Source organism: Zosterops lateralis (genome assembly GCF_965231275.1).
Source record: "Zosterops lateralis genome assembly, chromosome: 1".
In the NCBI taxonomy this organism is placed as follows: domain Eukaryota; kingdom Metazoa; phylum Chordata; class Aves; order Passeriformes; family Zosteropidae; genus Zosterops; species Zosterops lateralis.
The window spans coordinates 87,348,946-87,373,722 of NC_139762.1; the positions used below are offsets into that span (position 1 = coordinate 87,348,946).

At 37.3% G+C, this 24,777-nt stretch overlaps 1 protein-coding gene across 5 annotated transcripts in view; it reads right to left on the reverse strand.

Annotated features, from left to right (window-relative positions):
• PTPN3 (protein tyrosine phosphatase non-receptor type 3) overlaps positions 1–24,777 on the reverse strand; it is a 164,343-nt gene that overhangs the window by 88,278 nt on the left and 51,288 nt on the right. For all 5 annotated transcript variants that reach the window (XM_083860387.1, XM_083860386.1, XM_083860389.1 and 2 more), the window contains exon 2: positions 9,024–9,178. In XM_083860387.1, the coding sequence (XP_083716513.1) occupies positions 9,024–9,178 (155 nt within the window). The remainder of the gene's footprint in view (positions 1–9,023; positions 9,179–24,777) is intronic.

The window sequence follows — 24,777 nt, forward strand, 5'->3', positions numbered from 1 at the left end:
TTTTGGAGGATGGAATGTTATCCAACACGTTCTACTGTTAGAGAAGAACTCCTAGCAGCTCATTTGTGACTTGAATGTTCAGTGTTACCGTATCAGGCTGTTAGCCTTCTGTGAAAAGCTGTGCCCATTTTTCTGGAGTAAAGTCACATGTGTAGAAAACAATGTATGCAACACTCAACTGCTGAGAATACCTTTTCCTCTCCAGCAGTCTCCCATCTTATTTAACTTTCAGAGAAAACAGTTGAGATCTCACAATAAATGTTTTACGCTCTCCTTCTACCCCAGCTGCACATTCCCGCTCCCCACCTTTCACACAGGCTTCTGGCAAAGCCAAACCACAGCACTGATCCAATACCACTTTTTTCTGAAATAGAATAGGCCTAAAATCCAGCTTAGAAACTGAACTGTCAGTGACAGGTAAGGGCCACGCAACCATGCATTCCTTGTCACACAAAGCCATGGCACCATGCAGTTGTCAGGCAGCTCTGTCCAGCACCATCAGGGACATTAGCTCCACCATGCAGACTGAGATTTGTCCATCAGAAATTACCCATATGTGTACACAAAAGGGCCCTATGGAAACAGCAGATGCCACCCTCTGAAATAATGGGCATTTCTTGACATTACTAAGCTTGTTTTTAGCATTGACCATATTAATTTCCCGGGTTGGGTTTTAATAAACAGAAAGTTAAGACAGTTTCAAGTGTCATCACAACACCTGCACAACTCAGAAGCCTAATTGCACACTTATGGTGTGCACTTCTGACAGCACCTAAAGTTATATTACGAACAAAAGCAGTAATTACAGGGGATGGGATAGATACTTTGATGAAAGAAGGCGTTCAAGAATATCAGGTTTCATTACAAATGAGGCAGGACAAGACCACAGAGGGCAGATTCTTCTGCTAATTTTTGGGTTGAATTTCAACACTTCTTATTCCTTTTGGCCTCCTTTCTTTCCAACAGCATTATCTCCTAATTCCTTTCTTGATTTCAATGCTTCCAGTCTTTCACCCCAATTCAGACGCCTTCACCTTCTCTCTCCCCATCCCCTCACAATTGCATTCTCCCCCAGCATATATGAATTTCTAAGCCTTCTCATTGTTTCTCTGTAAAGACAAGCAAGTTCCCTCTCTTGCTCAGCAGTCACAGTTCCCCCTTTGCAATGTGCCCATGGGTCTCCCAACCTTAAACCCAGCTGTTCAGCCAGCACTAGTCTCATTCACCTACGCATCTATTTACTTGCCTTCTGCCTCTCCATATTTCCTAGAAAAAAAAAATTCCAGCATTACTTTTATGTGGTTCCAGTTCTTGCCCTCTGGTACTAAAAGCACAGGGTTTTGTTTTTTTTTTTGTTTGTTTTTTTTTTTTTTTTTTTTTTTTTTTCCCAGTGCCTAGATCAACCACCCATTAAAGAAATCTAAGCTAAGTAAAAAAAAATGTTATTTTAAATTGTTCAAGTCTTCTTGTTAAAATTCCCAGTTATAATGGGGTTTGTTGTTTTTCAAGGAAATGTTTGTTTCCTTAACTTTGGCATTGCTTTAAGAAACATTTATTTTTCAGTCTATATACCTAAAAATGACCCTACAGCTCATGCTGCACAATCTTCAATTTATTTAGTAAATTAACCTAGGTTTTGAGACTTAGGTATAAAGTGAGCCAGGCTAAGCACGTCACATCACTACTTTTGAATGTTGACATCCATTCCAATACAATTCATAGCTACAGGATATTCAAATATTACAATGTGTCAAGTGCTTTACAACACATCCTATTTTAGCTCCCCTGCACCATAGGAGGAGGGCAAAACAACATGAACACTGCTCAGCTACACTGGGCATTAGAATTAAGTTCTTCTTAACCTAATCAATCATTAGAGCAAATATTTAGGACACTCCTAATTAAGCTCTTGGTTTTCTACAATGAAATTTAAAAATAGATGGATTTTTCTCGCTAGCCTGCAGTGCTATAATGACACAAGCTCTTAATATAACCTTAAGAATTTCAAAGGTTTTACTGAAAAGAGAGATTTTCAAGAAGTTTGCATGTTTCCCCCTGTAAAGGACTTTCCATTTATTTCACCTTCATGACATCTACCAACTCTTACTCTGAACTGTTAAAAGCTTTGCATCAACCAACTCATAACCACACACTATTTACCTCCATTTAAATCTGTCTTCAAATCAATTACAGCTCATGTTGGATAGGCCAAAAATTAATACTTAAAGCAGTCATAATTAACACCTATTACATTCTACCGTTGCCAAAACAAGTTCCTACAACATCTAGGCAATTTGAATTAGTCAAATTCAATTTCTAGTAAATTAAACAACTGTGAAGAGAAAAAAGCCCTTCATTATTTTTTAATGTCAAATACTGTCTAGAACCTGGAGTGATCAAGACTCACTGCATTAAGAACTACATAAACTTCAGGTGAAATTGTTTGAACCTTGGACTAAAGAGGTAAGTATGCATGTAAAGTTCTTCAGGTTGTTAACTTCTGCAGGGAAGTGGCACAGAGTGACAATTTCAGAGGACAGGGCAATGTAAAGCATATCTCCCTGTCCTCTGCAGAAGCTTTGCCCCCACTTTCTGGTAATGATAACCTCCCAGTTAAGCACTACTTAAGCTTTTGCAAATTCAGTCTCACTTCAGACACAATACCCATTGCCTGTCATGTACTGTTTCAGGTCATCCTTTTCTAATTTAGCCTGTAACACTCATTCACAACCAGACAGCCTGTGTCCTTTGGTCCTAAAAGATGCATGAGCCTGAACACAGTGCTACCACTTTCTTTTAATTTCTGCAGTAATTTTGCACACAGCTAATTTGCTCGTCTGCTATCTCTGTCCTTTTCTCTTCCTGGAATTCATTTGCCCACCTGATGCTCTTATTCAATCAAGGAAGATTTTGTTAATCTAGAATAAACAGAACAGGCTCTTTCCTAAGGTCCAGTCTTCTACAGAGCTCCTAGTTTTACTTTCTATGCCAGCCTGTGGAACTTCCTTCTTTTGTCTCCAAGTGGCCAGGATCCACATGTGACATTCCCTGGAGGGTTGCCTCAATGCCAAGACTAACACTGTTAATACTTCCTTGACACTGCCTGAAGATTCTTGCCTAGTGTATGAAAGCACTCATCTTTTTCAGAACAGTAATACATGAGCAGCTCAGTCTGCAAACTGCCACTGTTCTCTATTGTTAGCAACTGAAAATTGAGCTTAAAAAAACATTACCTCATCTCATAAAAGCTATTAGTTTACACTACTGATTTCCCTCACTGCAATTACTCCTTGTTCAAGATAACCTGCTACCTCATATTCCTGTATCTCTTTGTTGTTAATAAAGGCCTCAAACTTAATAATTTAGATTTTTTGAAAATGTTTCAAGAGTGATACATTAATGAAATCTGACAGTCATTAACTCCCTTTAATGTCCTTGCACTATCGAATATCTCCTTTTCACCAAGATGTACAGCCACCTCCTCAGCAGACTCCTGGCCCATCCCATAACGTTTCTAGATTCCATACACTTTAGAGCAGTATTTTCCTATATAAAGGTCACACAAAATATTTATCCAAGGACAGAGTTTTAAACCACTGCATTTCCTCTGCCTCACAAAATGATTTAAAACAAACATATATGTGAGATTAGTCATTTCACCTCTAACTTTGAAAAAATCTCCCCTCCACTAATTCTTTCCTTCAGCATTTATTATGAAGTCATGCCCTAAAAAGGGCTAGCACTAACAAGCCTGCTGCAGGGCAGATCACTTTCTCACTGTCCTCAAAGGCATCATCAAATTTCATACTGTCTTACTGCTTTCCAGTCGAGTATACTGACCTGTCTCAATACAAAATATTTGTTGCTAGTCTGAAACTTCATACAGCAGTTCTTTCAACGTGCAGGGACACAGAGTAGCATTAAACTGTCTTGTATTATCAAACAATACTGAGTAGGAAAACTTGGTGACAGACATACTAAAATTCTGCATAATTGCATTTTTTAATGAGTGTTTTAAAAATTTAAAACTCACAGCCACAATCAAAAAGAACCTCTAAGACTTGTATTTCTGTCCATTATTTTAAATATATCAATAGTAATTGTAGGTGATCATTTTAACAATCATATTCCTTCTCAAATACTGGAAGGAGAAACCTAACTGAGGTGGAAGAAAAGGAAAAAACATTTCTTACAATGCAAGCTTCAATTCATGCAACTTTTTGAATTATTACAGCCTCATCGATTTATTTCTAGCAGGAAACACTACTACTAAAAGCCAACTCATCTAAAAGCAAAAATCGCAGGTAATAAGACAAAAACACTAGCTAAGATAGACAATGCAATTCAGAAGTGATCTGACGCTGCCAGCTTTATCCCTTCCCAAAAGTCAGTTTACTGGAGAGATGCTTCCCAACCAGTTATTCCTGGTAAATGAGTCAAAGTAGAGCAAGACCAGAAAATTACTGCATGCTTATATCAAAAGTTACAGGCAAATTTGCATTATTGCACAATGTAATATATATAATATAATAAATACCTATTAAACACACTCAAACATGATATATGAGCAGATTCTGTATATATCAGAATGACAGCTAACATTTTCTCCAGGTGAAAATCTTATGCATTATAGTCTTAGAACATAACAGAGGTGACATTAGGGACAGAGGTGAGTTAACCTTATCATAAAACTGAAACATTCGAAATTTACTGGGAGGCTTCAAAAAAGCCTGGATATAATTAAAGTCAAGCGCAACATTTATCACTAAATGCAGTCAAGTCTTTTTCTCAAATGTGGTTTTCAAAGAACATTTCCAACTCTCAGCTTCCATGCACCTTCTATTCTTTGCCTGGAGTTTGGACATGTTCCATGTAAGTACTGAAGCACAGAACAGTGGACCAAGAAGGGCCATTTCAGCCTTGCATAGTTAACATACTCTTTGGACTGTAAGCAATGTAGTGGAATGTGTCTGTCTGTACTCCCATGTGAACTTTCTTGATAATGATGACCTAAAATCAGCACATACCACAGGTTATACTGATGAACTCTTTGTGATACCATGAATCCAAATTTCTGATTCACTGAAACCATAGTATAACACTTTTAAATAAAAACATTTAACAAAATAGCCAATCACTTCACTATTCTGTCAAAGCAACAAGTCCTAGAGAAAAATGGCCCTGCTCTCTTGTAATTAAGTCTTTATTTACAGCTGGTCAGGATACCAATATTCTTTGAGATAAGTGATTAATAAGAACAAATTTTCAGAAAGGAAATTATGCAGCTATCTTCAGGTTTCTAAATAGATAGAAGGTTCCTCTGGTTATACCCATATGGAAAATCTACCTTCCTTTTTCCTTTGTCCAGTTTCACAATACTTGGTTTTTATTCACCCTCCTACAGACAGAACTACTGGGAAAACAAACACCTGAAGTATCATTCATCACAATGGTAAAGAAGAAAGAAACCTCTAAGTATGACTACAAAAGTGTCATGCTATTTTGTAACAAAATTGGATGAAAATCAGCTCTGTGGGCTCTATAAAGATCTTGTTCCTAGAGAATGAAAAGAAAATTTTGTCTCTATTCTCCCTGCTCTCTGAAAGACTCAGTATTTTGAGATACTATGAATGCTCTACCATCATTTTAAAGATGTTAATGCTAGTTCAGAATTCCAAAATATGTAAATTGTTCTCGGTGTTGTAAGTTTAGACTACTTAATCAATTATCTTTCTATTAAATTTAATTTCATCCCATATCATTGTATGTTGAGCATATGTACATTTTCAACAAGCTAACAGAAATTACAACATAGGAATATCCATCTGTTTAAACTTACAGTAAATTTATCTTATGTTTCTTCATACACTTGAGTTTTTTTTTTCTTTAATGTCATTTTTCTATATAATCTCCTTACTACTTTGAAAGAAAGAAATCCTTTTGAAGTAAGAATTCTGTGTTCAGAGAGCTGCTACACGACAAAGCAATGCTCAGTTGTTTTTATTCCACTGTCATTAGAATGAGAGAACTCTCCAACTCTACTTATGCTATTAAACGGACAAAGGCCATGCTTCAAGTGTTCTGCTTTTCCACTTTTTACTATTTGTTGATGAAAAATATAGTCATGTCAATGAACATAAAGCATATTTATGTATATGTGAATATTAGACTGATCTTTGTTCCAAGTGTAACATCCACACAAACTTTCACAGATCAGAACCAGGTACCACTAGACCACAAACAACCCTGAAGAATTCACAACCTTAATTTTCCACTTATAATATTGAAGTTCTTTTAAAGAGAAAACAATGAACTCTATGCTTTAGAAGAGGTGATCCTGTTCAGGTCCAGTTCTCCAAACTCTGACAGAGGAAAAAAATTCAACATATTTCAGCAATAATTGTAGAAATAGAGAAAGTAAAAAACTTAGAAAACTTATTTACAATATCCACAAGACATAGTAGGTCTTTTTATCCATGTATCTATGTCTAGTCATTTCAGAAAGGACCTTCGTTTCAATAATGTACTACTACATCATTTAATACATTTCTGCTGATTTGTCTTCTGGATGATTGTGCCATGTGATAAGCATATTTAATTTCTTTAAAATATGGAACTGTCAATTAGCATGTCATCTAGAAATTAATTAAATGTGGAGAAAAACATCTTGATATGAGAAACAGTTTCTCTAAAGCAACACAGAAAATCTTCACTAGCAGGGCAAAACTTATTGGCCCTCAGTACATGCTCAGCTGATTCCCAGACTGACCACAGATTCAAGTTATTCTTTGCTCACAGACATAAAACTGGATTATGCTGGCAATTAAAATAAACACACAAACAGAGTCAGGCAAAAACTTCACAAAGTTGAATTTTTCTGCTAATGTAAGCAGAATTTGGATACAAATTTTCTGCAGCTGATTTCACACCCATTTGAAAAATGAACCTTATGACACTACCAGAGTGTGGCAAAGCCTTTTCTTAGGCTGATATCAAGGTTAGATAATCAGGAAGGGCCATTCTCACAAAAAAGTGCAGCCTCTCTCATTACCAGTATGACAGTTCAAAGAACATAAATCTTCTGTGAAACCTCTTCCTTTGCTTAGTCCACAACACAGCAGGGAAGCCACATTCCCTGCTTGTCTTAAGTAGAGCAATAATGAGTCCTACATCACTCCTATGCAGTTCACCATCACAGCTCCAGTAAAGGAGGCCCTTACAATTCCTTGATGAAGGAGGTAACCAGCAGTGGTACACTAGGGATACACTGAAGGTAGGGAGAGAAATCAGTTGGGTTCAGAATTTTAAAAAACTCATAGAATGGTTTTGGTTGGAAGGAACCTTAAAGATCATCTAGCTCCAACTCCCCCACCACGGCCAGGGACATCTTCCACTACTCCAAGTTGCTCAAAGCCCCATCCGGCCTGGCCTTGAACACTTTCAAGGATGGGACAACTGCACCATCTCTGTGCAACCCATTCCAGTGCTTCACCATCCTCACAGCAAAGAATTTCTTCCTAATATCTCATCTAAATCTACCCTCTCTCAGTAGGAAGTTGTATCACTACATGCCCTTCTACAAAGTCCCTCTCTAGCTGTCTTTAGGTACCAGAAGGCTGCTTTAAGGTCTACACAGTTCCTTCTCAATGGCTCCCATTTTGCACTCACTGCTTAAAAGAGGATATGGGAAGCAAATTTCACTTGTATAGTGTTGATCTTCAGGCCAAGCGCTACATGTAAAGCTGCATAAACAACTGTTTACAAAGAACAAATATACTACTATGCAAGGATTTAAAACCATATTGAATTCCTCATTTTACACAGGTCCTTGTGCAGGGCAGGTGGCTATTATGCCAGCTCACTGACACACAAAGCAATTCCTAGGGCATGCTGGAGACAAACAATGGAAACTGTATACTAATGTATTACTCCTTCTCCTACTTACTCTCTTTCTACTCCACTCCCCGATTTTACACACACATATGAACACACAGCATGCAAAATACATACTAAAATGAGACCAATTCTGTATGTGCTATGGTGAAAATAAACTTTTTAACCTAACAGATAATTTATATTTCAATTAATATCCAACAAAGTTAAAAAACAAAATCAGTCTGCAGAAAACTGTAGTAAGGCTTGGTAAAATACAGCTTTTGAGTGCAGTTTTGAATGTTCATTAGTACCATGTAATCTAAGATATCTGAAAAATAGAGCTTCCTCAGCAAAATGCTTCTTCTCAAACAAGGTAAATTGGATAAAATAAGTACCATATAAAGAAATACACTCAAATCTTACACACAATTCTACTGAAATTTATTCACAGTTCTTCTGCATGGCCAGATAATTCTATTGAAAGTTGATTGAGAACTGAAGCTATTTCCCTTGTTTTCATTTAAAATGGACTGATATTTTAAATCAGTACTAAAGGTTATAAACCTTGCAGAATAAAATACACTAAAAATACAGAGCATAAACCCCCATTAATCCCCTTTCCCTCCCCACACCCAAATAAAGAAACTGTATTGATGTACTAAAGACTGAACAGAGCAGTCCTACTGATTTCCACAATTTCTTCATCATCTTTGCATTTCTGAAAATATGTACTGACAACATTACAGGAATTTATAAGGCCTCCTGCTTTCAGGAGGAGTCCTTTTCACCAGTCCTTTGAAGGAGCAGCACATCCCAATTTGGGAATTCCTTTAAATATGAATTATTTATTCACAGTTGATTATTATCACCAGATCTGTTTCTTCGTGGTTCCCATATCATATAGAAGACCTTTTTCCAGATACAATCTGCATGTTATGATTTTATGACATTGGAGTTGGCTGGCTTGAAAGTAAATTAAGAGAGCACTTTTTAAACCCACATCATGAGCAGTAATTCTGCAATTTGTTATGGCAAAGCTACATCTTCAACATCTTTAAGAGATACTATGCCTCAGGATGCCATTTTTCATCTACAGCTTTCAAACAAATTTCTATATCTTTAAAAAGAAAGTAGTTTTCCAAACTTACGTTGACTTTGAAGCTTTGTACTGAGCCATCCAAAAAGTGGACGTTACAGATTATTTCTGATCGGGTTTTCTCTTTTGGTAGCTCTGATGCTCGTATGTTATTTATCCTCCCACCTAAGGCTCGTAAACGGGAGTTCATAACTATAGCAGAATAACCTATAAAACAAAAATTATGTTTAGTGACAGTTCTTATAATTCTCTATTTGTTTTTCAGAGTAACTTGCAACATCATGAAGACCTCATTACACTCCAAGTTAACAAATGCTTCTTGTAGGAGAAAATAAGTTGTAAAATTAGCCTGTTTTAAACCAGAACAAAAAGGCATAAATATAAAGTGGTTCCCATGCTGTAAATGTGAACATTATCAAGAGAATCACAGGTAATCCCTGCAATGTATGCCTAGGTTATGCATGAGCCACTGCATTAGTTTAAATCAGTAAAAAACCCAAAGCACCTTCTATAAAGTAGAAAGGCAACGTCAAGACAAGTTTTTATCATCTGTAACTAGGAAACTCCTTATCCCTTTTTACATTTCCTACATATTTCTGCACTTACAATACAAGTTTCACGACAATAATTCTGTTTACTGTCAACTGACAAAACAGTCTTGAGTTAACGCGAATCCAGTTCTATCAAGTAACACTTTGTTTCAGGAATATATATGCAAACACCATATGTAAGGCAAGCAGAACTAACCTTAAAACATGTCAATATTTTACAGCATAGCTCTAGCATACATAAATTCATGAAGCCAGAAATTCATATCAAAGAAGAACATGCTACAAAAACAGTTATTTTGTTGCTTAGGCTTTTTTCTTTTTTAAAATAACTCTTCATGAAAACCAAAACTCTGAAAACCAGTACTTACAAATTAAAACAAACAAAAGAACATCCCATCAAACAGAAAAAGCCATTCATTGAAATAAGAGGTGAATTAAATTCAGACAAGCCTGTAAACATTTCAAGCCTCTCTTCACTGGATCAGTTTACCAATTAACATCACAGCATTTAAAGCCAGTTGGCAAGCGAAGCAGAGGATAGTTTTCCAGGTTAATTACCATACCAATTACCAAACCATACCTCACTTATAAGGGGACAGCTACAAAGGACTTGCATAATATGAGTGTTACATAGACTGCTTGCCAAGCTAGACAGGACCTATATGAGTACTACTTTGCCATCTCCCCTTTTTTGTGTATCTGCTTTAAAACATAAGCTGACTTTTCTTTTACACAGCTACAGAAATGGAACAATTTAGAAAAAATATATCACTTAAAATACAGAAACATTGCATCTACTACATATTTCTTTGAAAGGGAAACATGAAAAGAATGAAGAATCATGAAATGTAAAATTGTATAAAGTGGGATTTTGGGGTTACAAAGATAACAAAGCAACGCAGTGATCCATCTTCACTCAACTATGTGTAAACTACACTCAGAAGCAGCTAAAACAATTGCCTTCTCACAGACAGCTCAGAAGTCAGACACACATTAGCATTCAACATTTCCAACAATACTCCCATGGGGTTTTTTGTCAGCCAATTGATAGCTCACCACTGTATATTTTCTAAAATCAAAACTGTAAGCTATCAAGACTCATTTTTAAGCCAGCATGCATTTTTTTCCTCTCGGAAAAGGTGTGGTTTGGGGGTTTTAGCTGTTTGTTTTCTCTGGCTCCTTTCTTTTGTTTTTAAAGGAGTGAATAAAAAGGAAGAGGTAATCTTTCGGCAAATTATGAAATATATTGCTATATAAACCACCAAACACTCCTATTGCTTTGCAATTTTTCTTGATATACAGTCTGCAGTTAATCATAGTATGTGCATGTTATTTTTTTTAATATCCAGAAAATGGGCTAATGCAGGAATGGTTGCTGTTAAATAAAATATACAGTTATCCAATTATCAAGTGTATACAAAAAGTTGAGGACAAACTATGATTGTAGAGGAAGCCTTCAATCTCACATTCTCGAATTTTATAGCAGCTAAGTTTTAAAGTATTTATTCAGCACTGTGTTTACCTTTCATCAAAAAGTCAAGTGACTACAAACTCTTTTCTCCACTTGCCACCTCAGCTGGCAAAAAAACCCCTTCTCATTTGCAGAAATAGCTCTCTACCCACTAGTCCACTGATGGGTAAGTGGAAGGTTATGCTTCACTAGGGGCACTCTCATCCCTAGATGAGAGAGAATGTTTTGGTAGACAGATTCAAAGCTTCATCAGCCTTCAGGGCTTGGTCTGCATCGCAATGCCTAATGATCCCAGCTCACAGACCTCTCCATTCCTGGGAAAAAAAGGCTATTTTTACAATCCTCAACCTATCTTACACTTCTACCATTCCCTTTCTCTATGCCCTAACTATATTCAAATTTTGTCAGGCTTCATCAGAGAGCCTCCAGCACTCTGCTCCTGATCTACCCAGAGAGAGGGAGCAAACAGTGCTCAGCCCCTGAAGCCCTAGTGCAGAACATGCTGCTGGTTCAGCTACACTTGGACACCCTTCAGACATTTTGATACCTAACTCTAATCCCTCTCCAGCAGAGCATTATTTTTTTAAGTGTTACAATATAGCAGGCTCTTGCTATTCACTGGTTTGAGCTTCAAATGCAGAAGCCAATAAAATAGCATCAATAACATTTATATATATATATGCGCAGAAAAAATCTCCAGAAAAAAAAACAAGAAAAAAACCGGCAAAAAAAAGAAAACCCTTACATCTGCAAAAAAGTTAACCTGAAAGCAAATTGATGATTTTTAATGGACTGTGCATAGTAGCACAAGTAATTACAGGTCTATTTCATACCATGGTCTCTCTGTAGGAAGCCCAGCCAGTCCCCTGGATAACCTAAGCTATCCAAGAACTGACAGTAACACATACTTACATACTGTAGTTCATTATAAAATGAGAGGTGCTCAGTTTGAAATTTGTAGTCTTGCGCTAGTTTTTCAGTTACCTTTGGTTTAACATCATGACCTGTTGGATGCTGAGTTACATGCCCAATGCCCCGAGTGAAGCTGTAAGTTGGAAATTCATCATGAGAAATTCAAACCTGCTAGCGTGACTGGTGTGCATTGGGTTCATGAATGAAAACCTGGAATTCCTTTATTTTTACCATTTTATGTGAAATCACACCAGGAACACAGAGTTCATGGTTTGTGTTTACAGCATGCAAAGAGCTCCAGCTGAGGCTGTCCTTGACAAAGCCAGCTGACCACAGGAACAATGCCAAGCCAGGGACAAATGGCTGACTGTTTGGGTGCCACAGCTATCAGTCAACCAGAGCCCAAGGGGACTGATCAAGCCCTAGGAAACTGCCACCAGCTGGAGTGGAGCAGAGAAAGCCACACCTTCTACTTCCCACCTCCATGGCCTTGAGCACTAAAGTGCAAAGTGAGTTCCTCAGGGAGTTGTGCTATGGATATCACACAGCAGGAACCTGCCCACACCAGTGTTCATGTCCCACCTCAGTGTGCCGCAAGCTCAGCAAGTCTGCAAGGAAACAACTTAGTGAATCCCCAGCCTAAAGGGCAAGGGAAGAAGAACAGGAGACAGGTGAGCAGCTGAGTTGTTGGCATCCGCTCCATGACATTTCATCCACAAGTGAGCTGTGTTTAAAGCTGTATTTTAAATGGGGCCAGATTACTGGAATGGCTTATGGACCCCAGTGCAACATGTAGAAGCACATGAAGGAACATGTGATGGGAACTGCTTTTGGGGAAAGCAGAGGGGCCACTGAGACCCCCAGCATGACCAGAAGCCTCACGCTTCTAAGACTGGGGCTATTAAGACCTAGCAATCACCCTCCAGCCCTGAGCAACCAGAACCAGCCATTACATGCAAATCTCAGTTCCTGTTCATAGCCTCAGGAAGGAGGCTGATTCAGAAGTGAAAGCAAATTGAAAAACAAAAAACAACAACAACAACAAAAAAAAAACCTGTAAGAAGACAATTTAACATTATCAACAAGTCAATACTTCAATATTTTTTCCCTTTCCCTAAAATAAGCATGTTTTTCCCTAAAAAAAAAAAATCCAGGAAGTTGGGAGGTATATTTTATCTAAACAAACACCATTTTATCTAAACAAAACCACCTCAAAACACAGTTATTTTCACAGCTATAAAGTATAAAACAAACATGTGGAATTCTATCCCATAATGAAATCATGTGGTAGGCTTACAGGAGAAACAAATACAAGTACAGCTATGGAAAGAAGTTAATGTTTTCCAAGTACATTAAACACATTTCTGGACAAGTTTGGTTATGCATGCCTTCTCCTACAGTAACACTGCAGTCAAGCAGAACAAAAATAACATGTTTTCTTCATCTTTTGTATTGAAGACTGACTTTTAAAAATACCTTTTTTTCCATACCAGCATTTGATTTCTTTCCAACTGCTTGGAGATTGTTGTTAAAAAAAACTTAAGACTCTATTATCAGTATAACTACCATTAACTTCTTTTTTACCAAGTAATTAAATCAAGGGCAGATTTTCTGAGTTTACACTCAAAGACCTTCTACATTTAATCACACTGTGTATAACTGTTAATAGTTTTGTTGTGATTGTTTGAGTTTGATTTGGTTTTTTGGGGGGTTTTTTGTTAGTTTTTAATAAATTATTTATTACCTCTATTTCTTTGGGTAAATAAGGATAATTTACTCCTTAAATGGGTGCACTCATTTGTATTTTTTTTCCTAGGAGGAGACTACTGCACTAAGTTCTCAGTGTATTACTGTCTTGACTGAAACTGTTGGCCTCTCAAAAATCATATATATTATAGTATCTCTGGGAATGTGATTTACAAAAGGATAGTGCTTCCTACTCAGTTTGACTGTCTGAGTGACCAACCCGTAACAAGGCAGGGGAAAACAGCAGTACTAAGAACATGGCCAAGTCTTGTGTGTGCCTTCAAAAACAGTTACATTTTATAGTTACCTGTTCCTTTACTTAAAAAATACAAAATAAATTACATGGAAATGGAAAGAGGTATAAGAAAGTAAAGGTGTCTTTGTAACAATGTATATCCCTAAGACAACTGACACAAATGCCTTTCAGCATACATCAGCCCAGGTAGTTAAGAATTAGTTACACACCTTCAAGCTCTATCTATCATCAGTGCATCTTAACGATGATTAAATTATTCAGCCAGATTTTCCAAACAGAAGAATTTAGCTTAACTCACTACATATGAAAACCAGGTTCTGCTTTCACCTTCTGCAGAGAAAATGCTTCATCTTTTCTATATCTCCAATGAGAAACTGGATGCCATCCTTATCAATAAAAAATTCAGCTCTTCTATTTCGCTGGAAAATCCCAAGAGGTATTGGCCACAATACAAATTACTAGGCATTACTAAAGCAACAACCATAGTAAAAGATAAACTTCATCTTGAGCAGTGTGTGCTCACCATTTTCTCCTTATTTGCAGTTATTTCCTCACAAAATTTTCCTGACATTTTCATGTAAGTTATATAGAAAGTAAGGGCGGAAGCCAGAAGCAACATGATGAAACTCCACATCACTTGGAAAAATAAAAGCTAAAAAAATTCCGATCCAAAGCAATTAAACCATAAATATAGAACAAGCACGAAAGCCTTAGATGATTAAGCCTTACAGCTTACGGTACAAAAATATCTCCAAATTGAGATAAAAAATAATAAAAGACTTGCTGCAGCATAGCCTTCCTTAGAATAGGAATGAAGGTTAATATCCATGTTGAAAGTTGGTGCATGTATGTAGATACACACACAGCTTCCAAAGAAGTAGCTGCAAGTTTTGAAAACACTGCTGCTTAAGAAAGGCAGCAATATCATTGCAAGAGAGACTATCCATGCCAAGGTTAAAATCAACATTAATAAAATTAAAGATATGGCTTTCTTAGATTTGTTTCCAGTGGCTGACACCTATCATATTTTCAAGTACAGCAAAATTATTTATCTGCCCTGTAAGTAACCAATAGGTCCAGCAAAGCATTCTAAGAATGTTATCAAAAATTGCACTAATAAAGTTTAAATCATTCTAGTTATCATCTTTGGTTTTCCAGAAAAAAAAAACAAACCCTACAGGCAGAGATTCTTCACAGAAAATTAGTCCACATAAGCAAAAAACATAGGCATTTTGAAGTTATACTTCAAACAGTCATAACACATATTTCTAGCCCTTAATTTACCAGAACCAGTACAGAACAGAGCAAAGAGAAAACATCCTTCCACAGTAAAATATAACAATACCTCTTCTTCATTTAATAGCCCTTAATGCTGGCATTTACCCACAAATAGGCCTTCGGGGTAGACCACATAGAGTATGACACCTCTATTTGTTTATTTAGAACATACTTCAAAGCATTTTAGTTTCAATGAAGGTAGGTACAAGGAAGAAAGGCTCGTTCTAAAAACAAAAACCAGACCACAAGTAATTGTGAATAATCCTTCCTCTTCTAACCGACACATAATTGGAATCTAGCTTTTATTTCACTTTTAAAAGCCAGTAAATAAATAAACTAGATTAGTTCCTATGTCTAGAAATCAGGTACCTACCTATCTGCAGTAGTCACTGCCTTTTAGAAGAGAATTCAATGTTTGCAGATGAATACATTTTAAAAAATCCCTACACTATTCCAAGAGGTTAGATGCTTAATTAGTGCATAAAATTGAGTAATTAAGTGATTTGCAAGCCTTCCCTGCACTTCATTTAGCTTTTTATTATAACACAACCCTGGGTAAATCCACATTGCAAAGTGTTTTCATGGGAAATCCAGCTATTTTAAACCCTGGATTCAGCAAGACCACATATGAATGTCAAAGACAGACCAGAAGAGATGGATGGGAGAAGAGATATGCCTTTTAGTTCTAGCATTATACTGTATCCTTACTGACATGTGGCTGAAATCCCACTAAATCAATATCTTACTGGAGGTACTGCAAGCAGTGTGAGCAGCTGCAGTATCTGGTGCAGAAAAGCCACACACAACAATTAAGCCACCCATCCTTAGTTCAGTTCTGCTGCCTATGTACACTCATGCAGCTGCACTGGGGACAACATTTCTGTGGGGGACCATCTTACAGTGGCAGAGTAAAAACACTAAGTGACCAAATTATCCTTAAGAAAGGGGGATATTCACATCAAACATTTGTTCTGCATATATATATATATTACATATATATTCATTCCAAGACAAGTTTTAGAGACAAGGATTCCATTTCAACTTTTCTGAGACCCTTCTTCCTCTCCCCCCTCCTTTTTGAAAAAGGTGTGCTTTACCTGCAAAGATTTACCAAAAATAGATTTTTAAAAAGAGTCTTAAAACATGCACAGCTTCAGGCATCCCAACAGTTCCTGTTGTTAAGACTGAAGAAGCAGAACAGGCTGGCATCACAGGGTAATTAAAATTATTTGACCAAAATAACCATACTCTTTACATAGTAATAGCCTTTACATGGGAGACTGGGGGTTAGAAGGATTATCCCAGCCTTTCAGCTACATGATCAGCAGCAAAGACTGCTTATCTGAAAACTTGATCTTGAAATCAGATAATCTAAAGGTAACTAAATTCTAGAAGAGCTTATTGATAGAAAAAACAATAATGACCATCATTTTCAGTGTTGTTCAGATCTTATGTTTTTAACATCCGTTACTCCAACTTCTGAGGTAAATATTTTGGTCACATTTGCAAAGGATCAAACAAGATTGTATGAATAACTCCTCAAACTTCAAGGATATAAACCTGGTCATGTCAACTTCACAAGTGTTTTTTTACATTCATACAATAAAACCATTCAGGTTTTCATTGGAGGATCCAACGTGTCATTTCAAAGAGAATGAAGCATTATTGCTAGACCTGATATGCAGGATTAGCACAAGTACAGGAATAGTATCTACTGCACACAGAATGAGTGAGAGCAGAAAAACTAGGGGGAAGAAAAAACAAGTGACCTGCTCCCTACACTGATAAAATACTGTGAATTACAGATGAGAAGACACACTTTCAAGGCTTTCATTTTTTTTTTTTTTTTTTTTTTGCAGTTTTTAGTGCTCATGCCAGAGATATTTATGTTTATTTTTAAAAACCATTTATAAAATAACACCTTTGGCCAATGTGTTGAGGACAGTAAACAGCATGCTGCTTCACTTCCTGCACCCTGCCAATCAAAGCGTTCAGGAACTCTATGGCTTCCTCTATTGCCTGCCACAGCTTTAAGCAGACCACAGAACAAAAGAAAATCATCTCAGCAAAAAATCCAAGGGCTATCACTACTTTATTTTCCAAATAACGCCTTTGGGAAGTAACTAACAATGTTGCATGAATGCAAAATAAAAACTGCAGAATCAAAGGTGAAGTTCATTATAGGACACTTGGTAGTGTCCTATACTAACAACAATGAAGAGTGGAAGTGAACAATTGAGTCAAAGTGAAAGTTGAGCATTGCAGTGCCCAGCTATCAACGTTTCCCATAAATATATGAGTATATATAGAATAATTTATGCCTTCAAATTTTCAAAATCAAGCATGTAAGCATTCACCACTGAAATTTATAATGACAAGTAACTAAAATATTCTGAAATCTTAGTTACCAAATTAATCAACATACCAAAACTGAAATATAAAAAAAGCCTCATGTTCTATTAACAATAAATGGTGTGTCATGAAACTTTTGTATGACACATAACACGAGACAAGAACCATCATGTCAATTCTCCTGCCAAGAAAAACTGTGATATTTAAGCAGAATTGTAATCATCTGCATGACAGATTCAGGAAGAGATGTAGAAAAATAACCAAAGCTCTAAGGATTAAAACATATTTCCAAAACATGCTTTCAGAGGGAAATTCTACTTTTTTACTATATCCATAGTTTGATATTAATCAAATAGTCTCAAAACTACCTGTTCTTCTGATCTACATTGAAACATTTCATTTGCCAGTGCAGCATGACAATGGCCTACCAAAAAAAAAAAAAAAAAAAAAAAAAAAAAAAAAAAAAATCACAAATAGCAGATAATGCCTCCTATGAGTACAGGTGTGTTAAAAAGCCCCCAAACATCAGCTTTCTAAAACAATCCTCTCCTCATATCTCAAATACATGTCTGAAGTAATGTTTTTCCTGTACATATTAACCAGGCAAATAAAAGAGATCCTTTATAATTTTTGCCTCCAATTAACACAGTACATTTTGCATGTTAAAGCTACAGTTATCAAAGGTTTTGGTCTTTTCAACAGGACTGATGCCATTGTACCTCACATTTCACCCTCTTTCTTCAACGCAAAAGAACTTTAAGCTGTCTTTTAAGGAGCAGGAAAACAGCAGATTGTAGACAGAGTATAGACTCAACACAAGTCTGTGAATCTAAATCCACATTCTATTTCTGATGTTGGCACTACTGACATTTCATGAACCTGTCACTTTCCTCCTCCTCAAACTGAACACTGATCAGGACAGAAGTAATTGCCAAAGCATACTTTTCAAAACTTTGAAAAAGCAGGGGTACCTAACTGGGCTGTGAATACACTTAAAAACTTGTTCTTTTACAGAAGGATTGAATGGTCCTCAAATCTGCAAGTTCAGAAAGATGGTGCTGACAGTGGTGACTGCCATTTACTGCCAAGGGGGAAAGAAGCAAAGAAAACACCTTAATCATGGCTGTGAGAGTATTAATGAGTACTAATGCCATGGAAAGCTAAACTCAGCTTCTACAGAAAACAGAAATTCCACTCAAAATTCAGTGCTGGATTGTTGAGAAATAGCCTGAAATTACAGATGGCTGAAGTTTCCTTTGTGCATGGGCACAGTTGAGCAGTGGCTCAAGACTTGCCACTGTTACCTGGTGTTTTGCACTGTGGGCAATACTCAATCTGCCTTTCAACACAACAGATGACAGTGTACCATTCAAGCTTGGGAAAAAAAAATGTCTCATCACTGGCAACAAAAAAACCCAGTCCATACTTTTTGCAAGAAAACATTTCAGATCTCAGAAGAAAACCCATCTTGTAAATTGTGTTAATGAACAAACACTCTTCAGAATTACTATGAATTATCTTTCTGAACCCAGATATTTCTTTTAGAATTTAAAGCTTGAAACTTCACAGAACTGTTCTCTATACATTCCTGTTTCATACATTTTATAATCCCCATTCTGGCACAAGCTTTAGAAATATGTTCCGTTAAGCATGACAGAAAACTTTAAAACCTGTGGCTTCAAAAGGTCCCCAAAGGGGACCTTAACGGCAATGTGCAGTTAACCACAGAACACTATTGAAAAAGATAAAATGGTAAAATACTCAAATCACAACAATTCCTCCTTTAAAAGAAAAAGGAAGGACACAAGAGCAACATGGAAATTGAAAGTTATGTTATGAAGGGAACTTCAGGCTTCACAGACAGAAAAAAGTATTTCTTTTAGAGACTATAATTCTATAATGCAATTTATACTCCAGGGTTGTTCAAAATGACACAAGTTCAGGAGATCTTCAAGTCTCACAAAACTAGTTGAAGGAATTACACAAAGTTCTACCTCAATCTTCAGGAAAGAATTTGAAAATGGGCTGTAGAAGTCTTGCATCCCAGAAATCAAAACCTAAACAACGTGATAAAATTAAAACACCTCCTGATACTTTGATAATAACTTCTTGTTTTTACATATTCAGATTAACAAATATGAAGATGTTCATATAAGAACTTTATTTGCCCTTTGAGGGGACTAAGGGAGAAGAACACCTCCAGAAAATATACAACTTTTTACATGGGCATGTAGTGATAGGAAAGGGGGTAATGACTTAAGCTAAAAGAGGAGAAATTTAGTTTAGATATTTGGCAGAAAATCTTCACAAGGATGGTCCAGCACCAGAATGGGCTGCCCACTGAAAGTTCTGGATCCCTACTCCTTTAAGTTTTAAGACCAGGCAGCATAGAGTTTTAATCAACCTGGTCACAAACAAACAAACTCACATTGTGGAAAGCCAGCCTAGGACCATCCGCATTAAGTAAACAATTGCCAGAGATGAACAGCTCACTACCATTCTTTCCTCCCTTCATCTCATCTTCCTCCTCCATTTATGACTAACAGAAATATTTGTATTTTAAGCTTACCAAAGCAAACCTCTTTCTTCCCTTGTCAGTTTGTTCCACAGACTTCAAAATATCTAGTATCACAAGAATTTGTTATCAATAACATCAAACTGCTCTCCAGGACCTGCAGTAGCATTGACTGCAGCTCTGTAGCTTTTGCAGAAGTCCTCCTCCTCCTCCTCTTGCACAAAGAGAATAGGCAAACAAAAAAAAAGCAACACTGCCACCCAAACTGGACATTTTTCCAATTCCTGCACATGTCTGGACATCCTCACTTTGAAAGAAGAAAGTAATTCCTCCACATAGTGAAGAAAAAATAGAGTAAACATACTACAGTCCTAGCTTGCAAACAAATTGTGCTTTCTGGTTTTCCATCAGTATTTAAACAGTGTATGTTTCAAACCAGCAAAATATAAACATTTACATCTTTACATCCCTGTTAGGCAATTTTTTCACCACCCTACAAGATTAACACACACCCTGTGACCATGGTGCACCGTACCAGAAGGAGGCTGCTCCAAAAAGCTTTTATCTAAAACAGATGCTCCTTCATCTTCCTGCCGCTGCAAATCCAGTGGCAGCAATCTCTTGGTCATTTTCTCTCTTTCAACACATTAATAAACTTAAGCCCCAAAAGAGTCAAAAAGCAACCTCCCAGTCAGGCTTCAACACAGCTTTGGTACCAAGCTCAGGCTGGACAGCCATGTCCCTGGCAGCACAGATACCTCCCTAGAGCAGGGAAGGCAGAGCATTCCTCCACCATCACAGGCTGGGGTGAGTATATTGGGTCAGCTTTTAGACAAATATCTGCTAAACCTTCTGCCATGAGGCCACCAAAGTAGAGTGAGCATGAGCCATGCAAACCAAATTGGAGTTTGGGGGACTAAAATGGAATGGATTAGAGTGAGATTTTGGAAAGGAGTCTGGTAAAGAACTGCTTGCTCCTGAGTGAAGTACTACTTTGGTTTTGTTGGGAAACAGGGAGGAGGGGTTGTTTCAGGTTTTTTGGTGTTTTGTTGTTTCCTCTCCAGCTCTCCTACTAACATATAGCACTTACACAAATAATTCAAGCCCATTTAGGTCATTTTTGTTCATTTTTAACACAGCAATCCAGCAAATGGGCATTTATAAAAAAGCCTCCTGTTGCCATCTGAAGTAATGCAAGTCTCTTCAACCCTGTATTTACAAGGTTGTTAAAACTCCCATGTACAGCCAAGATCAGCCAATTTACAGAATTAAACCATCACATTTTTGAGAATGCATCTGTATAATTTTTGAGAATGCATCCCTATGTGCACTAACTGCCACTATTTTTCAGAGTTTATAATTCAGAGGCTAGTTTGGTATTTAAGTTTCAAACCATTCAGTGCACAAGACAATGCCAACATTTTCAAACAAACACATCAAATTTTGCCAAGTAAATCTGAGTAAATTCCCCAAGCCCTTCTATTTCAGTTTTTGTATTCCTGGCTGGCAGGTAGAATATTTATCTACTTCCCACAAAGCAATCTTAGCATGCTGTGGCAACCGATTACAGAGGAATGCAGGCACCAGGCCAGCATTGCCGGTTTACACTGAAACAGGAGCAAAAAAGGGAGAGCTCTGCTTACACTGCTGAGATCCGGTATCTCTCCCAGTTTCCTCACTGCTCAGCACTTTTGCAAGGCAGAGGTAATGGGCAATGCCTCCCCACAGGCAAATTCCTCAAAACCTAATGTAGAAGGGCTGGGAGAGGTAGAGGGGGTTGACTGTAGTGTCTCATCAGGTTAGACCTATGATCACAGAACAGCTGGAATGAAAAACAGGACAGAAGTCCACAACTACTAATGTTTTTTTGTCCTTGTGTTTCTTTCATGAACCAGCAACACACCAGAAGTGCATCTGAAAAGAAAAGCATCCAAACAAGGACTACTTGAAAACAAACACAGTATGGTATTTCTAGTTTTGCTTAAGACAAGCCAATTGACCAAAAGTAAGCAGTACAGCAAATCAATGACAAACCAGCCTTTTTTCCTGGAAGTGCCTGATCATCATGACAGCTTTAAAGGAGAAACTAATTTGAAATGGGTTCTTTGATGTCATCAAGCTTATTTTACCTTAGCAACTGAATAAAATAAATTAACTTGATTTTGAAAACTATTAGCTAAACCTTTACATAGAACTCTCATATTTAAGCTTACGCTGTAATCAGTAACAAAGGTAATGACCCCCATTCCAGCTTGCCTACCCTAAATTACACCTAAATAAAAATACTCAGCTTAGTTTACTTAATCCTAATTGCTTTCCTAGTGCAAAATGTACCTTGTCATGACCAAGTAAGTGGTCTGCTTGCCCACGAGAGCTTTCTGAATGTGACATCAATATTTGCACATGCTGAATGCTCTCAACTGCTACCTGATCTTTGGAATCAAAGTACAAATTCTGACCTACACCACATACACTTTCCTACTATTAATAAAACCTAGTATTTCACCCAAGCAAGTTTGTCCCTTGCAAAAATGGGGTGGGGATTCGGCTTCAGCATCACACTGCAAATTAACTGCTAAATCTAGCCAAAACTTGCAAGGTATGTAACCTTCAACCGGGTTAAATTCATGCAGCAGCATAGATCCCATTCTTGAAGCAATACAAGAAGAACAGAAATTCTTTCAAAATAAAGACAATTTGCAAGACTAGAAAGAATAATTGGTAGGACAGTTTTGCTGGGGACTGAATGCAATGACAAGCTGGCTACCTGAGCCAGCAAACACAAAGCAGCCAACGTGAATCACAGCAGCATCTTTGGAAGGGAGGTCTAAAAGAATTTCATAGCAGTGGTCTGGCTGGGAAGCACTTCAAAATCTTGAGGAAAATCAAAAAGGGAGTGCCTCCTGGTTTATTTCTTATCACATTCATGAAGAAAGAGCATCCCTTTCCATAAATTTCAAAAGCATTATATCAGATGATGTTCAAACATAAAAATAAATCAGAACTGATAAGACTAATTGAATCAGGAACTAGTGCAGACTCTGAAGAATATAGGGGGTTTCAAGTAGAATAACCAGAAGACTAGACATAAAAACAAGTACTGGATGAATAAAGCATAATGGGATAATAAAGTAAATGGTAACATGGGTATGACAATCATGCAGAGACTGGAAGAAGAAGAAACTAGATAAGATAGTGAAGGAAATTACCTGGCTTCTTTTTAAAAAATGAATTAAATTTGCTCCTGAAGAACTAGATCAGTGCCAGGAAAAAAAAGCAAAAAAATGTATTTAGGATTTGTACAAATTCCTACTACCACCATAAAAAGAGGGAGGTTAAACCATCAATTATTGTGAACTAAATATGGTGTTTGGGGTTTTGTTTGTGGGGTTTTTTTTTTTTTAATTTGGACTTTTTGGGGGGAGGTCATAGTTGCTTGGTTTTTTAAATGTCCACTGAAGTTTCAGTATATCTTGTAGGTTTCCCTTAATAAATATTAGATAGTATGATTTCATGCTCAGTCTGAAGTGCTTCCTTGACAGCACCTCTCTTTAGTCCCAGCCAGTCTCAAGAAATGTTATCTGCTCAGCTGAGTGAGGAGTCAGACGCATCTCATTCAACTATCTCTTACTCAACTATTCTCTTACTACTGAATTTGTCACCTTTTTCTCCAACATGACTCAAATTATTCATGTACAGACAGCTAATGGTGACCACATATACATGTTCTGTGTCAGACATGCACTGCTACATTTAAACATCTTGTTTTACAGATAAAGGTTTGACTTGCCACAGTATAAAATATTTTGCCGTCATTCATTTTTAATGCTTTGAGACCAACTCCTCAGCTCCACCTTATTAATATCTCCAGAAGGAGAGGGAAATGAAAACCTCAGAAGAAGAAGGATGACAACTCTTTCTTCTGGTGGTATTATTACAACCATCATCACAGACCATACTAATTGCTTTCTTCTACCCCAAGCTTTCAGTATGCAACAGTTTATCGAACTCCAAGAACTTTTTGCTCAATGACTAATATTGAACAATGAAGGAAAAAAATTGGCAACTTTGTCAAAGATGTACAAAATTAAACAAGTACTGTAGTGTAGTAAGCTTGTAAGAAATGCACATTCTTACTCGTGTAGGTAGAATCAGAGGAATCATACTGCAATTTGCTTCAGGAAAAAACAAAACTTTTTTATCAATTAATCAAACAGATGGAAAGCCAAAAGAGCAGAATATCAATGTGGTTGAAGTAAAATTAAATCCTTATGAGGCTGTAGCACTTTTTCCTAAATTTAGAAGTCCTAAATTTTCCTAAATTTAAAATCATCATCAAACCTAAGAAATTCAGTATCAAAATACAACTCTCATTAGAAATGCAGTAAAGTAAGGATTAAAATATTCAAAACCGCAGATTTCAGATGGCTACTTTCCTCTGGTTTTCAGCCATGCAAACCTCCAAAAAAGGCTTGAAAACTGGGTTTGGAAGAGAAGGCTGGCTGTGCTGGGCGCAGTGCCGCCCCAAAGCGTGGCTGCAGGGCTCCTGGGCCGCCACACCTTGCCCCTGCCCGCTCCGCCCGGTGACACCACGGGAACACGGAGCTCCGAGCTACTCATTAACCAGGGCCGGGCAGGAGGCTCCCACAGCCCCGTGTCCGGGGGTATTTGCGGAGCACCTGCGAGCCGAGCTAACACAGCCCTCTCGCCCCGAACAAACCCAGG